Below are 20,963 nucleotides of genomic sequence, written 5' to 3' on the forward strand. Positions count from 1 at the left end.
TATTGCAGGGTGGGGTTTGCATTCTTTAAAAAAAAAATACTCAACCAGTCTATCTCAGAACTGAAAACACAGCTGAGTTGCCTCCGAATGCTATGCTGTGCTTCTGTTTTCTCAGGTGGGGTAAGTGCTTTGTGCTGACAGGTGGCAGGAGAGCACAGTGGTTAAGACAGTGGCTCCTGGATTCAGAGGGACCAGAGAGCAAATCCTGCCTGACCTTGCCATCTTCTCGTTGTGTGACTTTAGGCATGTAGCTTCCATTCTGTGAGCCTCAGTTTCCCCATCTTTGAAATTGGAGTACCTGCCTCATAGGACTATCGTAGGGATTCAATGAGATATCACATGTGAGGCATTAGGGCCCCACCTGATACCCCAAAAGTGCTCGTGGCTATCATTAGGATGATTTTCCAAGCCTGAGTCCTCCCCAGGGTTTCTGCCCCCAAGGATATTTAGCTGCTTCTGCACCCCCCCACACACACACCATAACTTGCTTCTAAATGTAATAAACAGACAAGAAGAGGAGTGGGGAGCCAAGGGGAGCTGGAAGAGGCACATTACACTCCTTCACAAGGCAGACTTGCCAGTATTCCCTTTCCAGTGAGGTTCAGAACTCCTAAGAGCAGTTGCCTAGAAACCGGAGCTGTTGGGGGCTGCTACCTTCCAGAATTCACCCTAATTGGGATGCTTATGAAACTGTTTGTTGACACTTGGCAGGTTTTTCTTCTTCTTCTTCCAGAAGAGCTGCAGTCCTCTCCTACAAATGCTGACTCACATTAATTAAAGAGCAGCCCTGGGCCAAGGCACCTTTTAACCACGTAGAAGCCAGTAGGATGGCAGCCTTGGTCAGCATCCTCTGACCAAATGGCCATTTTAGGTCTCCATCAGTATGTTTGCATTTCAGGGTGTTCACAAGATCTGAGGTGACTTTTGGGGGCAGGATGGTGCGTGAGCAAGGGTGTGTGTGTGTGTGTGTGTGTGTGCGTGTGTGTGTGTGAACGATGAGATCACATAAAGCTTGCAAAGTCCAGGAGATTGTACCATCAATCAAAGCTCATGTGCATATTGTGTAACCTGATATTAAACACTGGATCTGTTTCCTTTGGAGAGTTTAAACATCACTTGTAGTCCTTCGGCATAGGTAGGTCAGAGACACATTTGGAGCTAAAGAAGTAACTTTCCTGAGAGGCACATGGGGAGCCCGTTTCATTTGATCATTTCTTCCAGAACACAGCTATATTCCAGTTCCCAGTTGGAAGAAGATACATTTCAAAGGCATCCATTTATCTCTATCCTGTTTAGATGATTCAGCTTCCGCATAGATGGTGCTATCCACCTGCTCCACCCAAAGAGAATGTGAATGGACCACATCAGACCAGGGTGGCGTCATTGTTACATGCCAAAAAGTAGGCAGGTATTTAATTAGGATTTGAAATGCAAGAATTTCAAATGGTTTAGTTATTCATGCAATAATATTTTCTGAAGACTCCCTGTGTGCTGGTTCTGGGGACACAGGAAAGATTTAGAAATTGCCCGTGCCCTCAGCGAGCTCAGTCTGGGGCGGGTGGCAGGGGGAGTGCACAGACAGACAAGTCAACCCGCAGTTCAGGGTAGCACAGATCAGGGGTGCCTGATCCAGCCTGGGGAAAGCAGTGGTAACTCCCGGCGCGGGGTGGGGTTCATACCTGAGCAAGTGCTAAAGGATGAGAAGTTAGCCAGGTGAAGAAGAAGGAAAGAGCAGTCCAGGCAGGGGAGCAGTATGAGCAAAGGCACTGAGATGAGGAAGAGCATGGTTGAGGAGATGGGGTGAGCCAGGTCACACACAGCCCTGGAGGCTGTGCTGGGAAGTCTAGAGACGATGTGCAATATTGGGAAGGATCAGAGAGGGGAAAAGAGGTCCAAGGCTGGGAGACCAGTGAAGAGGGAGTGGCACTTATCCAGAGGAGAGATGATGGCAGCCTGATTTCAGGGATGGAAAACTTTGGGTACTTAGCCCCACAGAGGGGTAGAGCCCTGAGACAAAGCATGGTGGAGCCAACATGGATGGAGAGGCGCCATCGGAGGACTTAAAACAGCAAAGTGGTGTACTTTTCACAAGATGTGCGTTTCATATTTAGGAAGATGACTCTGTGCATAGTGGAAGAGCAAAATATCAGGAGAGCAGAGCTAAGAAGCAAAACCTATTTTGGTCATTCCATTGCCAAGATTTTTGAACTCTAGACCTCCATCTAAACATGTCATGCTTTTCAGTTCCTTGAGTGGTGCCTAAGGTGGCAGAGGGTTCAGAAAAGAGTTCATTGGACTGGGAAACCAGAGACCCCCGTTGATATCTTGGGTCTGCCTCTGATTTGCCATATGATACCTCTCCTCTCTGGGCCTCAGTTTCCTCATTTGCAAAATGAGGACTGGGGCTTTCCCCAAGGGTCTTCTCACCTCCAAAATGCTCAGTCTACCTTCTATCTCAGGTCAGAACAATGATTCCCAGTGCAAAGCCATGGACACCAGGAATGGAGGGCTCTGGCCCCCAAATGCCAACTAGAATGCAAATTCTTTGAAGGCAAAGGCCAGATCTTTAAATGTTTGCGTTTTTCCTCAGCCTCACACAGCACCTTGGTGGATGTCCAATAAAGATGTCAAGAAAGAATGAATTAAATGCGTTGCATTCAAAATTAGGCAGGATATATGGAAATGGGATTGGCAAGCAGTGAAGAGATTTGGATTAGACAAATACTTGCTGACAGTAAATTTGTGACTCATGAGAAATGTTGCCGAAGATGTTGGTCTCTAATTTTAGAGATAGATAAGACTAGCAATGACCTTCAACAGGAGATCAAATAATCAACATAATCCTTCTTTTTTGTCTTCATTGAATCAACTCCCCATTTTCTTAAATTGATGACCAAAAATAATATTGTGTCCCCATTATATGCCAAAGAATGGAAAGGGGGTAGAAGTGATGAGTATAATATGGTGTCTGCCTTCAAGGAATTTAATCTCCAGAGATTAGTCTAGCCAAAACTCTAAAGCTACTTTGCATGGAGATACAGCCTTTTTGCATCTTAATTTCGCTCATCACCTACTCATCTATGTGTGTACCCTACATTGATGAGAGAGCTTGATTTTCCAATTGTGGCCCCGGCAATTAACCATAATATGATTAGGTGGTAAGGACCAATCCTTCCTCTTTATAGAGCAGTTCTGAACATCCAGTTTAGAATTGTACTTTGTGTTTGCATGACATTTTATTTAAAAAATGCTTTCACGTCTATTCCCTCATTTTTCATCTTTCACAACAAGTCAGATAAGACTGTATTATCTCAAAGAACAGATGAGGAAGATAGGTTCAAGCCTGGCTACCAGTCCAGACCCTGCCTGATCTGGATCACCTTGCAGAAGTCACTGAACCTCTCTGTACTTCAGTATCCTTGATGTGAACTGGGGCTAATAACTCTACTAATAGCTGCCTTGGAGGATTGTTTAGGAAGAGATCACTAACTATAAAGCCTTTTTCACAGTTACTGCCACATGGTAATTATTCATATTCTAGTTGTGGTGGTGGTGGTGGTGGTGGTAGAGGTAGTGGTAGTGATGGTTATCCCTAGTTAATAGAACAGAGTGGTTAATTATTCTGCCTAAATCACACAGCCAGTTGTTGGTAGAGTTCATATTAGAACTTGGCTTTCTAACTGACGTTAACATATATCCCACTTTCTCCTAAACCCATATATTCACGGTTATCAGCAGTGTCTCCCTCTGAAACATCCATCAGGCTGTGATCTGGGTTACTAGATTCTTCCTTCCATCTTTCCCTCCTCCTCTTTTCCCTCCTCCTCTTCTTCCTCCTTCATTCTCTTTAGTGAAGATCTGAGACAGAGATTAAATAAAGGAAGAACCCAGAGAAGAAAACCACTTAAAATAATTAGAAGGTTTCTGCATGTAATTTCTTACTCAGCAGAGCAGAGGTTAATTCCCTGGCCCTTTAGCTTAATAAATTCCATTACTTACATGATAACCAAGCATTTATCCTACCACCATCATGTACAGTAGATTCACAGACCTTTATGAATTACTGCATAATGCAATTTACCAAATCCCAAAATAATTGTGGTCTAATTAGACTGTTCTTGCCGCCACCCTCAGAGAAGAGAACCTCCTAAGCTCGCCACTTGAACCAAGTGCCACTTTCCAGAAGCCTGTGGGGCTTAGAGCCAAACCACCATCCTGGCTGAGTGCAAAGCAAAAGAGTTGTAACAGCAGTCATTCATGGCTTTGATGGTGATGATGATGATGATGATGAAAACAGCAATGATCGTTACCTTTTACCTCCAATGTGCCAGGCACCACGTTACATTCTTCTCATATATGATTTCAATAATATCCTAGGATGGGGATTAATTCATCCCAAAGCAGTAAAATGACTCACCCAAAGTCACGGACATTGAGTGATAAGGAAACGATGACCAGTTAAAACTAGAACAGACTTTTTCCAAAATCAGTGCACTCTCCTCATGTGACACTTTGGAATCAGGCTCCTGGGTTTAAATTCCAGCTCCACCAGTTACTAACCCTATGGTCAGACTACTTGACCTCTCTGAGCCTTAGTTTCCTCTTCAGCAAAATGGGGATAACAGGCCCTACTTCTTAGGGCTGTTGTGAGGATTCAAGGAGGTAATGCACATAGAGGGTCCAGCTTGGTGCCTCCTCAAGTCATTACCATGCACCTCCTTCCACCACACCAGACGATACGGCTTCTCTCCAACTACACCCCTCTTCTGTGCTCCCAGCCCTCATTCCTTACAGGCTCAGATCCTCCTGTTATCTATTTCCTAGCTGCCCCAGGCACCCTCAGTGGAGACTCTCCAAGACCTACTTCTCTTGGTAGAGTTTCATACTTCTAAGTTTCCTTGTCTCTTTCCCATTATCCAAACTAACTTCTGCCAATATCCTTCCTAGTCCACAGCTAGTGATTTAGCCAAAGATGATGATATTTTAAATGTGATGATCATGACAGTTTGGTCAAGGAAAAAAAAGGGAAAGAGAGAGAAGAGACAGAGAGACAGAGACAGACAAAGACAGAGGGAGAGATTGCCAGTTGGGACTGTATTCTGCTGCATAGTAAACAGAGCCCTGGAATTACCATGACTTAAACAAGATAAAGGACCCCAGTTCTTACTGTCTTTGAATCCACTATCCTTAGTATTTGCTTCCATCTGCAGGGTTTCCTCATGTTCATATAATGGCTGCTGCAGCTGCAACCATTATAGCTAAGTTCCAGGCAGCAAGAAGGAAGAAGGGAAAAAAGGGCCAAAGGGCATTTATCATCCAGCTGTATTAACTCCCTTCTAAGAGTTTTCCCAGAAGCCCATCCCAATGACTTCCACTGGTACCTCACTGGCCTGTACTTTCTGCAAGGGCAACTGGAAAATGTAGTTGTCTTCGTTGTTGTTTTGTTTTGTTGATTTTTTATCTAAGCATTTTGATGCCCAAGATAATGTGGTCTGTTACTAAGGAAGCTGGAGAAGTGGGTTTTTGGTAGGCGACTGACACTTTCTGCCATCGGAAGGAACAGAGAGAGGTAGGGAAGGAAAACCAGCAAGTGCTGATCACCTACTCCCTGCCAGGCACTGTCTTCAAGGAGTCCACAGTCTACTCAGAAAAGTAGAGAAGAAAATAGGCCATATAGTGTGATGAGTGCAATAATGGAGGGCACATGGGCACAGGGAGCTGTGGGGCACGGAGGAGGCACTTGACCTAGTCTAGATTTCAGGGAAGAGGGGAAGTATGGGATTGAATGGTCAACAGTTGACAGTTTCTCTCAAGTCTTGAAGGACAAATAGAAATCAGTCAAGTGAAGAAGGGGAAGATGTCACTGCACAAAAATGGGGTTCTCCTACACAATGTGCATAAACAAGCCAATTAATTACAGCATCAGCTTTTGGGAAAAGAATTCAGCTGTATTTGGAGAGACTGATCTGCAAGGAGACAGGGGGCACATGCCCTCAGATCTGTCTCCCCAATTTAGGATTCAGGGCAAAATTTAAGAGGCTAGGGAGAACAGGCTAGCATGCGGAAACACTGGCAGGACAGGTTTTAATTGGTGGGCTTCAAGCATTTTTGGTAAGGTAGGGAAGGATTATTAACACCACATCCTCCTGAATGATGGACCCCTCACTTCTGATAAGAGTCCAACTTTTAAGTTCAGGTCATATCCCCGTCCTTTGGTTCTGTGGGGAGGAGAATCTTTGGTTCTGTGGTCATTTCAGGTCAAGATTTCTTCTTCTGCACATGCTCTGGCTACGTGACTTTGCAAATTTTCTGAAAGACAATTTCTTAACCACTCTGTTGATAAGATGGGGTCAGTTGAACTGGTCCTGGAGGGCCCGTGGTTACAAAAGTATTGCAGGAAGAAGCAAAATCACGTGCAATTTTGAGGGGTAGAGAGTTGCAAACAAATGCCTGGATGAGTGGTTAGAGATAAAGCCCAGATCTTAGAGGACCTTATGCCATGGGAAGGACTTCATCCTGAGAACAGTGGGAAGCCATTTAAGGATTTGGAGCACTCTGATGGGAGCAATGAGATTTGCATTTTAGAAAGAACCCTGTGGCAGCCAGGTGTGTTACCACCCAAGGTGGGGTCATCTTACTCGACACGCCAATAGTCGAGATGCAAGGTGGTAGGAGAGAAAGGTTTTTATTACAGCTTGCTAGCAAGGGGGAAGATGGCTGACTAATGTCCAAAAGAACCATCTTACAGAACAAAGACTACAGGCCAGTTATATAAGGGGCTGGTCTTCTGGTGGGGGCATCCATCTGGTCTTAGTTCCTGACAGTCTTTTGTTTTACTGGATATGCATGAGAGACTGGAGCAACACCCTATACCCTGATCTTTCAGTTGTCATTGATGATGGCTATCAGCATAGACTCTGCCCGGGGGTCATCACATTCCTAAGGAACTCAAAAGAACAAAGTTATCAACTTATCGCAGCTGGGAGTGGTCATAAAATCTACAGAGCATGTATATCTCCTGGAGGGGGCATATCTAGCTGGGTTAGTTAATCAGGTCATTCAAAGTTACAATATGGTTTCTTGTCTACAATATGACTTCCCTTATGTCAACCTCTTGTTGACCCGGTATCAGGTGCACAGTGGATTTGGAAGGAGAAAGACCAGGTAGGAAGCTACTTAGACTAATAAAGGCAACAAATGATGGTTTCTGGCTCAGATGGTGGCAACAGGAAGACAAGCAGGTGATATTTAGAAAGTAGAGTTGATATCACTTCATGATCAAGTAATAGACGTGAAGTGGATAAGAGAAACAATAGTAATCCTTCCATTTTACAGGTGAAGCAAATTGTTTTTTGCCACCCTAGAGTGACTTCTGAAGAGCACACTTATCCTTGGATGAAGAAAAGCTCTAGGTTGGATCTTCTTCTAACTCCAACAGCAGTCTGCTAGGTGCGTGTGAGCTGTTTGCCCAGACCTCAGAAATGCCGTGTGAATTTTGCAAAGGAGCCAGAGAGAATAAAACTGGAGTAGCTAAAGTGACTTCTCCATTGAGAGTCAAGTTTTCTGTGCCTTTATCACAGTCTCAGCAGCATCTTTCTTCCATCTGATTTATGATCAAAAGGAACCCATGAACAGATCCTTCTCTTTGAGCTGAGTCATTCAGAAAGGACACAAATCCATCTGAAACTTTTGATCTGAGAAGTGAAACCCTGACTCGGCAAATCTCCCATCGTTGGGCATTACAATTAGCAAATGACCCAGGGATGGTGAAGAGATGTTCGGATGTGATTTAATAAGAACATGGTTGCAATAAGCACTCAGAATATGTTTGCAATCAATTTGCTGTATACACAACACGCTACCAGAGCAATCTTTTGTGTATGCTGTTGACCTTTATCTCTGGCAATCTTGTCCTATAAAGAAGAGTGAAATCCTCCATTGCAAATCATTAGCACTCAGGAAATGGCTTTAATTTGCATGCTGACAAAGATATTAACTTGGAGGGGGGTGGATAATACAACACGTCCTTTTGTCTGAAAAGCAGTTCGAAATCTGTGTTGTGACTACAGTTGACTGAAGTTCAATTACTGTAATAAATGTATTCCAAATTTCATCTCAATTGCATTTGCATTTTAATGAATGATTCTCACCTTCTTGTCAATTTGGCAGCCAGGCTAGATTTATTAAGTTATTGTATAAACAGGGCATTCTAATGCGGGAATTTAAATGCAAAATATTTGCTCGGTGAGTTGCTTGAACTGGGGTTGCGTTATTAATTTGCCTGTATAGGTTGCCTGGAAATTCAAGAACTTAAGGAGAATGTTTCAGATCTCTTCGGTCCATCATGTTCGCCTGCTCCTCCTCTGAAATCGATATGTCTGGGTGGGCTGACAAAGCAAGGCGTGAACCAGCCAGATGAAATGGGCTCTCCAAGCCTCCAGCCTCCACAAAGTGGGAAGAAACTGATTTATTTGCTATTATTTGAAAACAGTAAAATTTGTTAAGTGAAAATTTCCCATGTAGGCAATTCCCTTCTGCGAGAGCAGGACATCCCTGAAATCAGATTGCCAGAAGTGTTTGCTCATCTTAATGTCGTTCTGCCTTCCCCATCGAAGCACTCCTGGCTTTATAGCCTCATATTTCTTGCAGGCAGAGATGGAAAATGTGAGTGAAACCCAGCTGGATGCAGAGCCATAATACCATTAAAAGTTGGTGTTTTTTTCTTTTCCAAGTGCATCTGGGCTGTTGGTTTTTAACGAAGTGATTTGCAGTGGTTAATCCCAGGTCCCCCATAATAGAATGGTTCAACATGAGCTCCCTTCACCGCCTCGTAACTCTCCAATCCGCCACAGCTTCTTACAAGGCCCCTGTGAAGAGAGCTGGGAAGACGTTCAATCCCAGTTTCCTTTAGGTCCCTCGGGATGGAGCCTGATTCAGATAATGGGAGACATTGCCAGCAGAGTGCCCTCAAAGATTGAGACTGTCTACTACAGACATGCTTAAAGAACTTTCTGAGATGAGTTGATTGCTAGCATGTGGCAACGTTTTCTTTCAAACTTGTAGCAAGGAAATCAGGCTTCTAATAAAGCCAGTTGGAAGATTTTTTTCTGGAGAGAGTTTTTTAATAGGGGGAAGAGGGTGGCTAGACCTATGCATCTCAGACTTCAATGCATATATGAACCACCTGGGGGTCCTGTTAAAATGCAGATTCTCATTCGGAAGGTCTGAGGGGGGCCCAAGATTCTGCACTTCTTACAAGCTCTTGGATGTTGCTGATGCTGCTGGACCAGGGACCACACTTTGAGTAGGAAGGAGCTAGACTGCATCCCTCAAGGGCGCAATGGCTAGGTCAAGGTTAATAGCCTTGTTACAAGTCTTATGGGCCAGCTGTGTGGATAAATCTAACACCCCAGAAAGGACTTTTAATCTCATCAGAGAATATTAGAAAATTGCTCAAATATTTTATCAAATATGCCAAATACTTCTCAGAAGGTGCTGTTAATTAAGTTATGATCCAAGTTCTGTTCCAGACCCTCTTTTCTCAGGTCTGAGGCAATTTCTTTCTTAATACCTTATTTTATCATATCTAAGAGGCACACATTTTTTTCACATTTTAACATCTCTGAACTGGAGATGCAAAGTACAAGCATGTCTTAATTTAATTGGCATGGGTTTTTCCTTCTTTGTGGATCATAAAATAACTGTGCATCTTCTCATGGATGATGTATTTGTCAGCTATTTTCACCATAATGCTGTATAACAAGCTGCCCCAAAACTCAGTGGCTTTTAATAAGTATTTCTTTCTTGCTCATGTGTCTGTAGGTTGACTAGGGTTTGGCTGATCTAGGCTGAGATTACCAGGTTCAGGTCTGTTCCCTGCCTTTCTCATTCTTCTGGGTGCAGCAAAATAGTGGGTTTTGTTCTTGTCATAGACCCAAATGAGCAAGCTCATTTCAAGCTTCTGTTCGAGTTGTATCTGCTAATATTCCATTGGCCAAAGAAGTCACATTGGCGACGCCTAAAATCGCGGTGCTGGGAAGTAAATTCCACCTCTAATGTAGGGGATGGGGGAGGGAAGGAGTATTTGCTGAATAATGACCCAATCTGCCACCGGGGGCTTCTCGGATTGGGTAAAACATTGACTAAAGGGAGAAAAAGTAAGCCATCAGTTTCTCTTCTACAAGCTGAGAGATGAACTCTGCACGATAGCCCAGAGGTACATAAACCCAAAGCTTTAAAGCTTCCTGCTGAATGTGCTTATGCTTGCAGCATGCACATGGAGAGAGAGCAATTCTGGAATCAGCCCTCCTGTCTTCCAATCACTGCTTTGCCGCTTTCCAGCTGTTATGACTCTCATCATTTGCTTAACCTTCTCCCTCTGTTTCCTCATCTGTAAATCACTCCAACCTCTCCGGGCTGTTAAGTGAGTTGACAACAATAATAGAAGCTCCCAATCATTGAGTCCTATGTACCAGGCACCATACTAAGCCCCTTCCGTCCATCATCTTGTTTAATCCTCCCTACAGCTCTTTGAGGCAAGAACTAATATTTTCCCCATTTGAAGATGAAGAGGCTGTGGCTCAGAGAGGTTTAGAACCTGCCTAAGGGAGTAGCAAAGTAAAGATCCCAGCTGGAGGCTGTCCGCTCCAAGCCTTACTGCTGCATGCACTGGCTCTCAAGTTGGAAGGTGCTTGGGAGTGAAACCTGGGCTTCCTGATTTCCGTCCCCTTGGTCTGTCTCAGCTAAGCCCTGCTGAGAGTATTTCTGTTACCAAAGTGAGCATTCCTCATTCATCAGCTCACACACAGACTCCGTACAGAGAACATATGTCCCTTAAAAATGAAAACCCGCCCCCGTGCATTGGTTAAGAGGAAATTGCACTGGGTAGGGGGAACTTTCCATTTGATAATCTGCTTCTTCCTCCGCTTGCCTGACGCAGTTAAGTATTTGACTCCCCATCGTTCCTCTTGCTGTTAGCCAGGGGGGTTTTACATCGTGGCAAGCAGTGAGCAGGAGGCCCCAGGTGAGTGGATTTAAAGGCGAAAACTGCTCTTCCCTGCAAATAGCTCCCTTCACACAAATAGCCTGGTAATCAGCAATAACGATGAAGAAAATGTAAGGAACATACAAGGGAATTAAGTGGGAATTTGCAAAAATATTAAGCATTTGTAAATGGGCCTCCACAGCACCAGGGGATCACTTGACAGCTCGCTGAATGAACATCCCGCAGCCTGAAGTTCCCAGAATAGGCTAGTGTATCTGACATGAGGGCCCAGACCCTCCCCCAACTCTGTTCATCTCTCACCTGGGTCTTTCCAGAAGATCTAGCAGCTGGGAGTCTGGCTGCCTTGGTTGAAAAGAGGCTGCAATTCCACCAAAATCTTGCATGCTAGATTCCTCAAACACACCGACTCCCCCATCCCTTTCTGTGAGTTAATTGATAAGGCAGGCATTCATTACTATTTGCATCTAGGGGTTTGTTGTAGATTTGGCTTTTCACAGTGTCCTCCCTGTGCAGATCCTTGAAAGAAATCCCTTCCCAGTTTCAGCTCCAGGAATAGCTAGGCATCTCCTGAACAGCTTTTTGAAAATCTTACAGTCATTAGGAATCACATGAGGGATTGTGTTTCCCTCTTTGCATTGGCCACTAGGATGCTCAGAGCCAAATTTGTGCACAAGATCATGTGGAATGAGTTTTGACACTTGTCTTGCCTGATTTTGTTTTCTTGTTTTTCCTGTCTCCTATCTTTCTCACTTTTTTTATTTTCTGCCTTGAATACTTTTTAGAATAAGGGCATAAATAAGTCAAATAAATTTCTTACCAACCTCTTAATTACTACAAAAAAATAGATGACTGAGATGCAAAGTGAAGACTGTGAATTCATGAAGGATGTGTTCACCTTTGTAATGTCGGTGCCTCGAACAGAACTAGACACATAATATGTGCCTAATACAGAATCTGACACAGAACAGGTGTCCAGCCCACGGCTTCGTACATAATATTCAAGCCCCTTAATTTACTGTGGCATGGCCCATCAGCCTGTCATTTATTATGAAATTAATTTAATAAGGATTCTGTCAAGCCTCACAGTCAAAGAAAATAAGAGTTGGGCTGTTCCGTGAATGTAGGCATGGATATTTGATCTTACTGCATTAGTCTGCTGGGGCTGCCGTAACAAAGTGCTACAAACTGGGTGGCTTAAGCAACAGAAATTTATTGTCTCACACTTCTGGAGGCTAGAAGTCCAAGATCAAGGTGTCAGAAGGGTTGGCTCCTTCTGAGGACTGTGAGGGAGAATCTGTTCCACACCTTGCCTAGCTTCTGGCGATTTGCTGGCACTCTCTGGCATTCCTTGGCCTGTAGAAGCATCACTCGGACCTCTGCCTTCATCTTCACGTGGCCTCCCCCTGCATGCGTGTCTGTGTCTAAATCTCCCCTTTTTATAAGGACACCAGTCATACTGGATTAAGGGCCCACCCTACTCCAATATGACCTCATCTTAGCTAATTACATCTACAATGACCCTATTTCCAAATAAGGTCACATTCTGAGATACTGGGGGTTAAGGCTTCAACATATGAATGTGAGGGGGACACAGTTCAGCCCATAACACAGACATCGCAGGAGCTGGTTGGTTACAGGTTCTGCAGGGGAAGACGGAGGCTTTTGTCCAGGTACACGCTGAAACCAGAGCCCAAAGCCCCCGAGCTGGCTGGGCCAGCTCCGGTGTCCCTGGAACCCTCCCTCCGTCACACACAATCATCACACTGATGAGTCTTCTCGGTGCCCGCCCCACTCTCCGGCCCTGAAAACCGTGGTCTGTCCCGGGACCTGACAAGCCTCACTGACAGCCTTTCCCTCTGAGAGAATCTGGACTACGGCAAACAAGGTTTCACAGCTGAGGGGGAGCCCCTGACACCTGCCAGTCAATGACGAGCCACTCAAGTTAGCCAAAGACCCAGTGACTCATGGACTCTTCGGAGTCCATGAAAGGGATTTCCAGGGCAGGCTGGCGAGACTTTCTGATGGAAAGGCTGCGTGGCCGCAATGGAAATATCCTGACATTCTACAAACCAGCACAGGGAACAGCTGGACTCCGCAGTGAGTCCACTACCTGGGTTCAGACCCCAGCTCTGCTCCTTGCCTGCGCCTCAGGTTCCTCATCTGTGAATTGAAATGACAATAACAGCACCCACAATGTAGCGTTGTCGTGAGGGTAATAAGGTGATTCATGGACCCAGAAGTGAGGGGGTTGGGAGGGTGGGTCACGGCAATATTGGAGGGCAGGGCTAAATTCCACCGCAGGTGTGAAATCACAACATTGCCCAGTTCACTAAAACAGCCTCTTAGCCGGATGACTTGCAGCATCTCAAGAGCACGCTGGAAGCACTTGAGAAGTCGCACTGTAGTCCGACGGCAGACAGGCGCCTCTACAGCTCCATTACTGGGGTCCTGCATGGGAGGATGTTAGCCTGACTTATTAGAGATGAGCTTCTTAGTTAAACGGTAAAATCTGCTGCCTCCTGGCGTAGCACGCTAGGGCAAAGCTGCGGGACAGCAGCACCCAGAGCAGCAATGCCACCTGGGGCTTCCCTACATGCTCCAGCCACAGCCCTTCCTTCCTTCCTCGTTCCTCCCTCCCTCCCTCCCTCCTTCCTTCCTTCCCCCTTCCTTCCTTCTTTCCTTCCTTCCTTCCCTCCTCCTTCCTTCCCCCTTTCTCCCTCCTTCTTTCCTCCTTTCATTCCTTCCTTCCTTTCTTTCTTCTTCCCCCTTCCTTTCTTTCTGCCTTCCTCCCCTCTTTCCTTCCTCCCTTTTTTGGAGCAGAACCTTCCTGTCAAACAAAAGTCTTAAATAGAACCTCAATATCTAAAGCAAGCAAATATAATATTTTGATAGCACAAAATATACTATGTGATATCACATCATGTTCTTTTCAATGAAAACTAAACTTTTCTTAATTTAAAATTGTACTTGCCCAAGGCCTTTGCACATGCTGTTCCCTCTGCTTGGAACACTCTTCCCCCAGATACCTGCACGGTCTACTCCCTCATCTCCTTCACGTCTTTCCTCAAAGGTCACCTTCTCTGCCAAGTCTTCACTGACCATCCATTTAAAATGGAACTGACACCCCCACCCCTGGCAGTCACTCTCGCTGTGTCTCTGCTTTATGTCCCTCCACAGCTCTAAGCATATTGTCTACAACTTACTTCTTTGTTTCTGTCTGTCTCCACCCCCTGGAATATAAGCTTCATAAGGGCAGGAATTTTGTGGTTGTTTGCTGCTGTATCTCAGCACGTAGAATAGTGCCTGGCACATAGTAAGTAATCAATAAATTTTTGATGAACGTTTGATAAGGATGCAGCTATTCAGACAAACACACAAATTTGCAATTGGGTATGAATTATTGCAGTAAAGAATTTGACTCCATTTTTGATGTGTGACTTGACAGCTTTTGAACTTCCCCACTCCCTCTTCCTGCTCTGTCCCACATCTGGGCAAGCTGATAAGAAAGCCCAGGTCTCCTTCTTGGTGCCGGCAGGAAGTTCAAACCACACTCAAGCAAGGGGACCCTTGCCCCAGCCCCACTCCCTAACCACCATGACGCCCTAAGCCAGTCACCCCTCCCCGCTCTCGCGAGCTGACTTCAGACCTGCTTGGATGCCTTCTCTGCTCTGCCCAGAAAGCCTCATTGTGTGAGTGATAATCATTTCATACCCTTTTGGTGCATGTGAGGTGTCAGTCTCGACCTGTGAACCAAATTTTGAGAGAAGGGTCTCTGTGAAGTAACACAATAATGAAAAACAGTTGAGGTCACATCAGCCCCACTCCCAGGTCAGCTCTGCATGTGCCTTGTGCTACGTCAAGAAAACCCTCATTTGTGAAATTAAAGGGTTGCCAATGGTGGAAGTTTTCTCTCTATCAGGTTATCTCGCAACCTCTCGACACTCTTTGATTAGTGGATTCAGAAGCTTGAAAGCAAAACAGAAGCGTGTTTTTGTTTCAAACACGAATTCCACATCATATCAACTGCTTGCATTCCTAAACTTAAAAATAAAAGCCAAGGGGCTGGCCCAGTGGTGCAGTGGTTAAGTTTGCAGGCTCCACTTCGGCAGCCCAGTGTTCACAGGTTTGGATCCCGGGCACGGACCTACACACTGCTCATCAAGCCATGCTGTGGCGGCGTCCCACATTCAAAATAGAGGAAGGTTGGCACAGGTGTTTGCTCAGGGACCATCCTCCTCAAGCAAAAAGAGGAAGATTGGCAACAGATGTTAGCTCATGGCCAATCTTCCTCACCAGAAAAAATAAAAGCTATAGTCAAAAGCACCTGGAACTGACAATTATGGGCCAAAGTTATCTGTAATGTGGTTTCCCTGTGTTACACTAGGTTACGCGTTCATTTGTTTTTGCATAATAATTTTATACTTGAGGAGCCTGAGAGATTATTTCGCTGTGACAAGCATATGAGCTGGGCAGATGATGTCTGTTCCTTGCCTGCAACTGACTGGCTGGATAGATATGTGACATGTAGCGTAGACATTCAGAAAATTTTACAGGAGCTGAGAGGCAGGGTCTAAATCTAGAAAAAGATCACTGGTGACCTTCCAGTGACATATTTATAAGAAACTCAAGTACTACATTTCATCAAATCTAAAGCACACCATTAAAACAAAACAAAATATAAACACTGCCATTCAAATTAAGACAAGTGCTTTCTTATCGCTTAGAATTTTTATTTCATAAAAATATTATATGTCATAATTTTTAAAAAGCTCTTTTTCACCTACCTAGACAATTTTTCATATATCACTCTCTGTGATACATAGAAAGGAAAATGTAAGAGAAATACATTGGTTAAGATAGTCTTCAAATTTCTTCCCATTCAAAGCCCTGCTCTTCTGAATCACTTTTCCACTCAGGGTCAACAAAGTCTAGTGCAATGGTTCTTAAAAGGACACTCTGCAGTTGTCTCCAGAATTTTCTTCCTACCTGCTGACTCCCGGTCTGCAAGTTTTTATATTGGCACTTTCTTGATTTTATAAGAATATGTCAAAGAAAAGGACTTTTCAGACCCCAGCTTATGGCCCAATGGTTTCTTGTCTAAAATGTCAAGGGGGCAGTTGTCTGATCTGGCTACCAAGAGTATCAACCAAGTCTGAGCATACACAGACAGTGACAACTACCGCACAACTGCCATCTGGCTGGCATTGACCGAAAGGCCAATGGTTGTAAGACATACCCTCGTCTCAAAGATGTTAAGATGTGAAAAAATGTGCCTGGCAACATTGGCAAACTAAGGTAAATGCAATAGAAATGGAAGGGAGGAGCTTGTACAAAGTGGATTTAGCTGGTATACCACAGGGTGTTTTGTGGTTTTAGTATTGCTATTAGCTTAAAAATTGTTCATGGAAACTCAGTCAGACATTTGCAGATTCCTGAAGCTTTTCTAGACGGTATGTTCCTAGCAAACCCCAAATCCAGGCTCACTTAAATCCAGAACCCAAGGCCCTGCACCTTCTGTTCCCCACCGTGTTGCCGGCTTTTGCTCTGACGGCCCTCCCACCTTCCCTCTGTGCTCTAGCTTTTTAAAGATGCTTGTAGCTCCCTAAACAGGCCGTCTTTAGACTCACCTGTCCTAGTCAGTTCAGGCTGCTGGACCAAAGTACCATAGACTGCGTGGCTTTTAAATAACAGAAAGTTATTTCTCACGGTTCTGGAGCCTGGAAGTCTGATACCAGGGTACCAGCATGGTTGAGTTCTGGCAAGAACCCTCTTCCAGGTTACAGACTGCTGACTTCTCATTGTGTCCTCACATGGTGGAGGAGAGCAGAGAGAGGAAGCAAGCTCTCTCACAACTCTTATAAGGGTACTAATCCCATTCATGAGACCCCATATAATCCTAATTACCTCCTCAAAACCTTACCTCCTAATACCACCACATTTGGAGGTAGGGTTTCAACATATGAATTTCGGGGGGACATGGACATATAGTCCATAACACACATCTTTGCATTTACAACCACTGTTCCATTCACTGGTATACCATTTCCCATGTATTCCTACTGGTAAATTGCTACTTAGCACAAATGTCACCTCCTTCAGGAAGCCTCCTTGGATTTCTCTAGGTTCCTGTAGCTTTTGGGACATTGTATGGAGAGTATGTTTGTGGATGTGCTTCCTCCATTACGTCCATTACTCTCTGGGGGCAGATGCCTTATTTTATTGCTTTGTGTAACCTCAATCCCCTCACTGGCACCTGGAATAGCAGGCTCTCAGCCAATGCCTGCAGAGAAGTGAATGAAAGGTTATCACTGTGCAATGTGGTTTGAAAAATACTGGAACAGCCCCACTTCCTACTTCCCAGCATTCTCCCAATGGACATTTGAAAGAGTCAACTTCTGAAATGAAAATACCCTTAGGAATATCTTAACTCTTCCTAGCAAATGAGCAGGGATTAATTAATCACATCAGAATCTAACCATGGCAGCTAGCCGAGAATATTCCCATCCAAAACTGAGCACAAGGGAAAGAACAGGAGAGGGGAAGAGGCTGCTCAGAGAGAGAGAAAGGAGATATCACTCTATCCAGGAAGATGTCTCCGTCTACCCCCAAGTCTGAATTAGGTACCTTCCTCCTAGAAAACTCAGAGTCCTGCCACCCCCATCACTCTGTGATCATTGACTTCTCATGTATCTCTCTCCCCTCACCAGACCAGGAACTCTAAAGGACCCAGTGTCTTGATCATCACTATATTCCCAACAGTCACCACAGTGCCCAACACGTACTGGTTGCTCATGAGGAATTTAGAGAATAAACAAAATTGAATTCAGAGCCCACATTCATGTCTGGGGAACGTGGTAGTGGTTCAATATGGCACCTGACAACGTACCAGATTGTCAGACAGGCGGACAGTCAGAGAGAGACTTACACACCTCTGGCCTCACTCCTCCGCCACGGTGCTCCCAACTCCAGCCCCAAGGTGACAATGGGCAAAGGGGAGGGAAGTGTGTAGACCACCGAGCACAGAATGTCTTTGCATCAGGCCAGTATCAAGATGTCTGATTAGGAAACGGTGGTTGAATCAGGGAGAAAAGAATAACAATAAAGTCCAGACAGACGTGACTTGACACATCAAGCACCTACACGTTATTTACTCAACTTCTGCAGCCATGGGTAGTATATGAAGCAAATGTCAGCGTTTAGGCGAACCTAAGAGAAAGCAGCCTTGGCCAGGAGCCAGGCCATATAGCGCTGATCTGCTACTGATTATCATGGATGAGCCAGACGCCTTGCTGACCCCTTTCCTTGCATGAAGGTATCTAATCCTGTGGGGTGTGAATTGTTATGTTCATTTCACAGCCCCTAATAGAGTGCCTGGCACATAGTAGGTGCTCAATAAATATTGGTGGAGTGATGGAGTGATGAAGGAACTGAGACCTGGAGAGGTAAAATAATTTGTTCAAGGTCTTTGGTGAGAAATAGATCCAGAATTCGAGCTCAGTTCTCTGGAATTCTAAGGGTGGAAAAGTTCCTGCTCAGCAGGCACCAGAGTGCCCTTCAGTGATCATCAGTCATCACTGTGTTAATAGTCAACTCATCTCTCTCTCTCTCTCTCTCTCTCTCTCTCTCTCTCTCTCTCTCTCTCTCTCTCAGATTCTTGATTCAGTCGGTGAAGATAGGCAGGGGGTACTTTACCATGCTAAGGGAGGAGAGTGCAATGAAAAAGAAGCAACAACAACTTCAGAAACTGAAAGAGGAAGAAAGACATAAATTCCAACCAGCCAAAAAGATCTCAGAAATCCAGTACGGGGACATTCTTTTGACGTAAGTAGATGCACTAGCTGTGGCCCTGGTGGTCTTGGGAAGGACCATTGAGAGTGAATGCTGCCTGTTGGTCGGGTTGAGGGATGGCAGCCATCTCAGAGTGGGAGCCCCTTCTTAGACTGGTGTCTAATGACTTCTTTTAATCTGGTCCAACCTACCTCTTCATCCTCACCTTCTGGCATTCAGGGGAATATCTTCCACTACATATGTCTGTCCTCATATCTCACGCTAAAAGCTACACAAGAAATATTGCTGGTCCTCAAATGTGTCTCTTTCCCCTCCTTCCCAGGCTTGTCTCTACCTCTAGGCCTTTTCCTCTGCTGTTCCTTGGGCCTTAAATACTCTTCTCTACATCCTCTTCGAACTAAAGTTCCACTTATCATTCAAAGCCCAGCTTAAATGCCACCCTCTCCTGATTTCCTGGATTTCAGCCCAACCACCTCCAGACCTCATTTGGACTCTGGGTTCCCATAATGTGTTTGTTTGCTAGTTTGCTTTATTCCATGTCAATGTCCCTGTTCTAGACCTTCACCTGAAACCCCAGACCCTAGCTCAGTGTCCACCCAAAGCAAGTGGAGAAAAACGTTTGTTGGTCTGTGGAATAAAGTAGTCCCCCTCTTCTTTTAAAGGTCTTTTCTCTGGTTGGGAGAGGACCATCAACAGACTGGTCCATTATGAAATGTCCATTCATTTACCAATAACAATAATACTAATAATAACCACAACAATAATTTATAATGAGTGTCTACTATGTGCTCTATGCACATCTTTTCATCTAAATTTCAAAGCATCCCTATGAGATGGGTACTATTATTAGTCCCATTTTAGAGGTTAGAAATGAGGCTTAGAGATGCTCACATAATTCCCCTTATGACTAAGGTCATAAGTTAGAAAGCATCTCTGAACCCCAAATTGAATGACACCAGAATCCATGGACTGTGCCATTTTGCATGGACAAAATCGCGGGATGCTTAGCTTGCGCAGACTGAATGAGGCACAAACCAGGGGTGGAAAGGAAGTGCTGAAGCAGGTAGGGAGGAAATATATAGTAGAAATGGCTGTTGTCCTAGTGGACCAGTGGTCTCAGCTCTGGCTGCACATTAGAATCGCCTGGGCAGTTTGTAAAATACCATCGCCCAGGGTGCTTCCCAGACCAACTACATCCGACTCTCTGGGGTGTTACGTGGACACAGTATTTTTTAAAGCTCCCCTAGAGGATTCCAGTGTGAAGCTAAGGTCCAGAGCCGAGTGCTAGGTTACCTTCAGGACCCCACATTGCCAGGTCGCTGCTAAAGAGGAAATGGAACCCGCAGCAGATATCCCCTTCCCTCTGCACCATTTTTCAAATTCTGTTCTCCGCAATGTTAACTTGAAGAAACATGAATATGTGCTTCTTAAAAACCAGGGTCCCATGAGTGGGGTCATACAATATGTGACCTTTCTGTGTCCGTCTTCTTTCACTTACTGTAATGTTTTTGAGGTTCATCCCAGACAGAGAGCAGATTGGTGGTTGCCAGGGGCTGAGGGAGGCGGGAGGGGGGAGTGACTGCTGAATGGGTATGGAGTCTTTTTTAGGGGGATGAAAATATTTTGGAACTAGATTAAGGTGATGGTTGCACAACCGTCAATTCAAATGCCATTGAACTGCATCCTTTAAAACAGTTAACTTTATGTTATGTGAATTTCATCTTAATGAAAAAAAAAGATTCTGGTCTGTGAGGCCCTGGGTTGGAGTTGATGGGGCTGGACACTCACAGTCGGGGATCTCCTTAAAGTTCAAGGTGGCAGATGGGAACTCAGAGGGCAAGACCATGAGGGAGCTGGTATATTTCCAGTTACTTTCCTCTGAAAACGCGGCCCTTGGAAATCTGAGCTTATTATAGGAAGGGTCTCCTCTTTGACTCCTTGTAAGTGCAGACCCTGGGCTGTGGTTTCTGTCCCCCTTGCCTGGGAAGCTATCAGAAGGAAAATTAACCTTTTCTAAGTTGGCACACGGCCTTAGGACCAAAGCAGCACCCATGCTAGCTTACCTCTCTGGTTCCAGTCTCTCTTCGGTTTTGGCCTAGAGATTCCCACGTTGTTGTCAGCTCTCTGCCACTCTTTTTTTTTTTTTTTTTTTTTTATGACTTACGATCCC

General features: G+C 44.9%; 1 protein-coding gene across 1 annotated transcript in view; it reads left to right on the forward strand.

The window, feature by feature from the left end:
* The window catches only part of CCDC60 (coiled-coil domain containing 60), a 157,640-nt gene that overhangs the window by 85,948 nt on the left and 50,729 nt on the right, over window positions 1–20,963 (forward strand). The window contains exon 3 of the mRNA XM_058531090.1: window positions 18,656–18,826. Within this exon, the coding sequence (XP_058387073.1) occupies window positions 18,656–18,826 (171 nt within the window). The remainder of the gene's footprint in view (window positions 1–18,655; window positions 18,827–20,963) is intronic.

This window comes from Diceros bicornis, chromosome 35 (assembly GCF_020826845.1).
Source record: "Diceros bicornis minor isolate mBicDic1 chromosome 35, mDicBic1.mat.cur, whole genome shotgun sequence".
In the NCBI taxonomy this organism is placed as follows: Eukaryota; Metazoa; Chordata; class Mammalia; order Perissodactyla; family Rhinocerotidae; genus Diceros; species Diceros bicornis.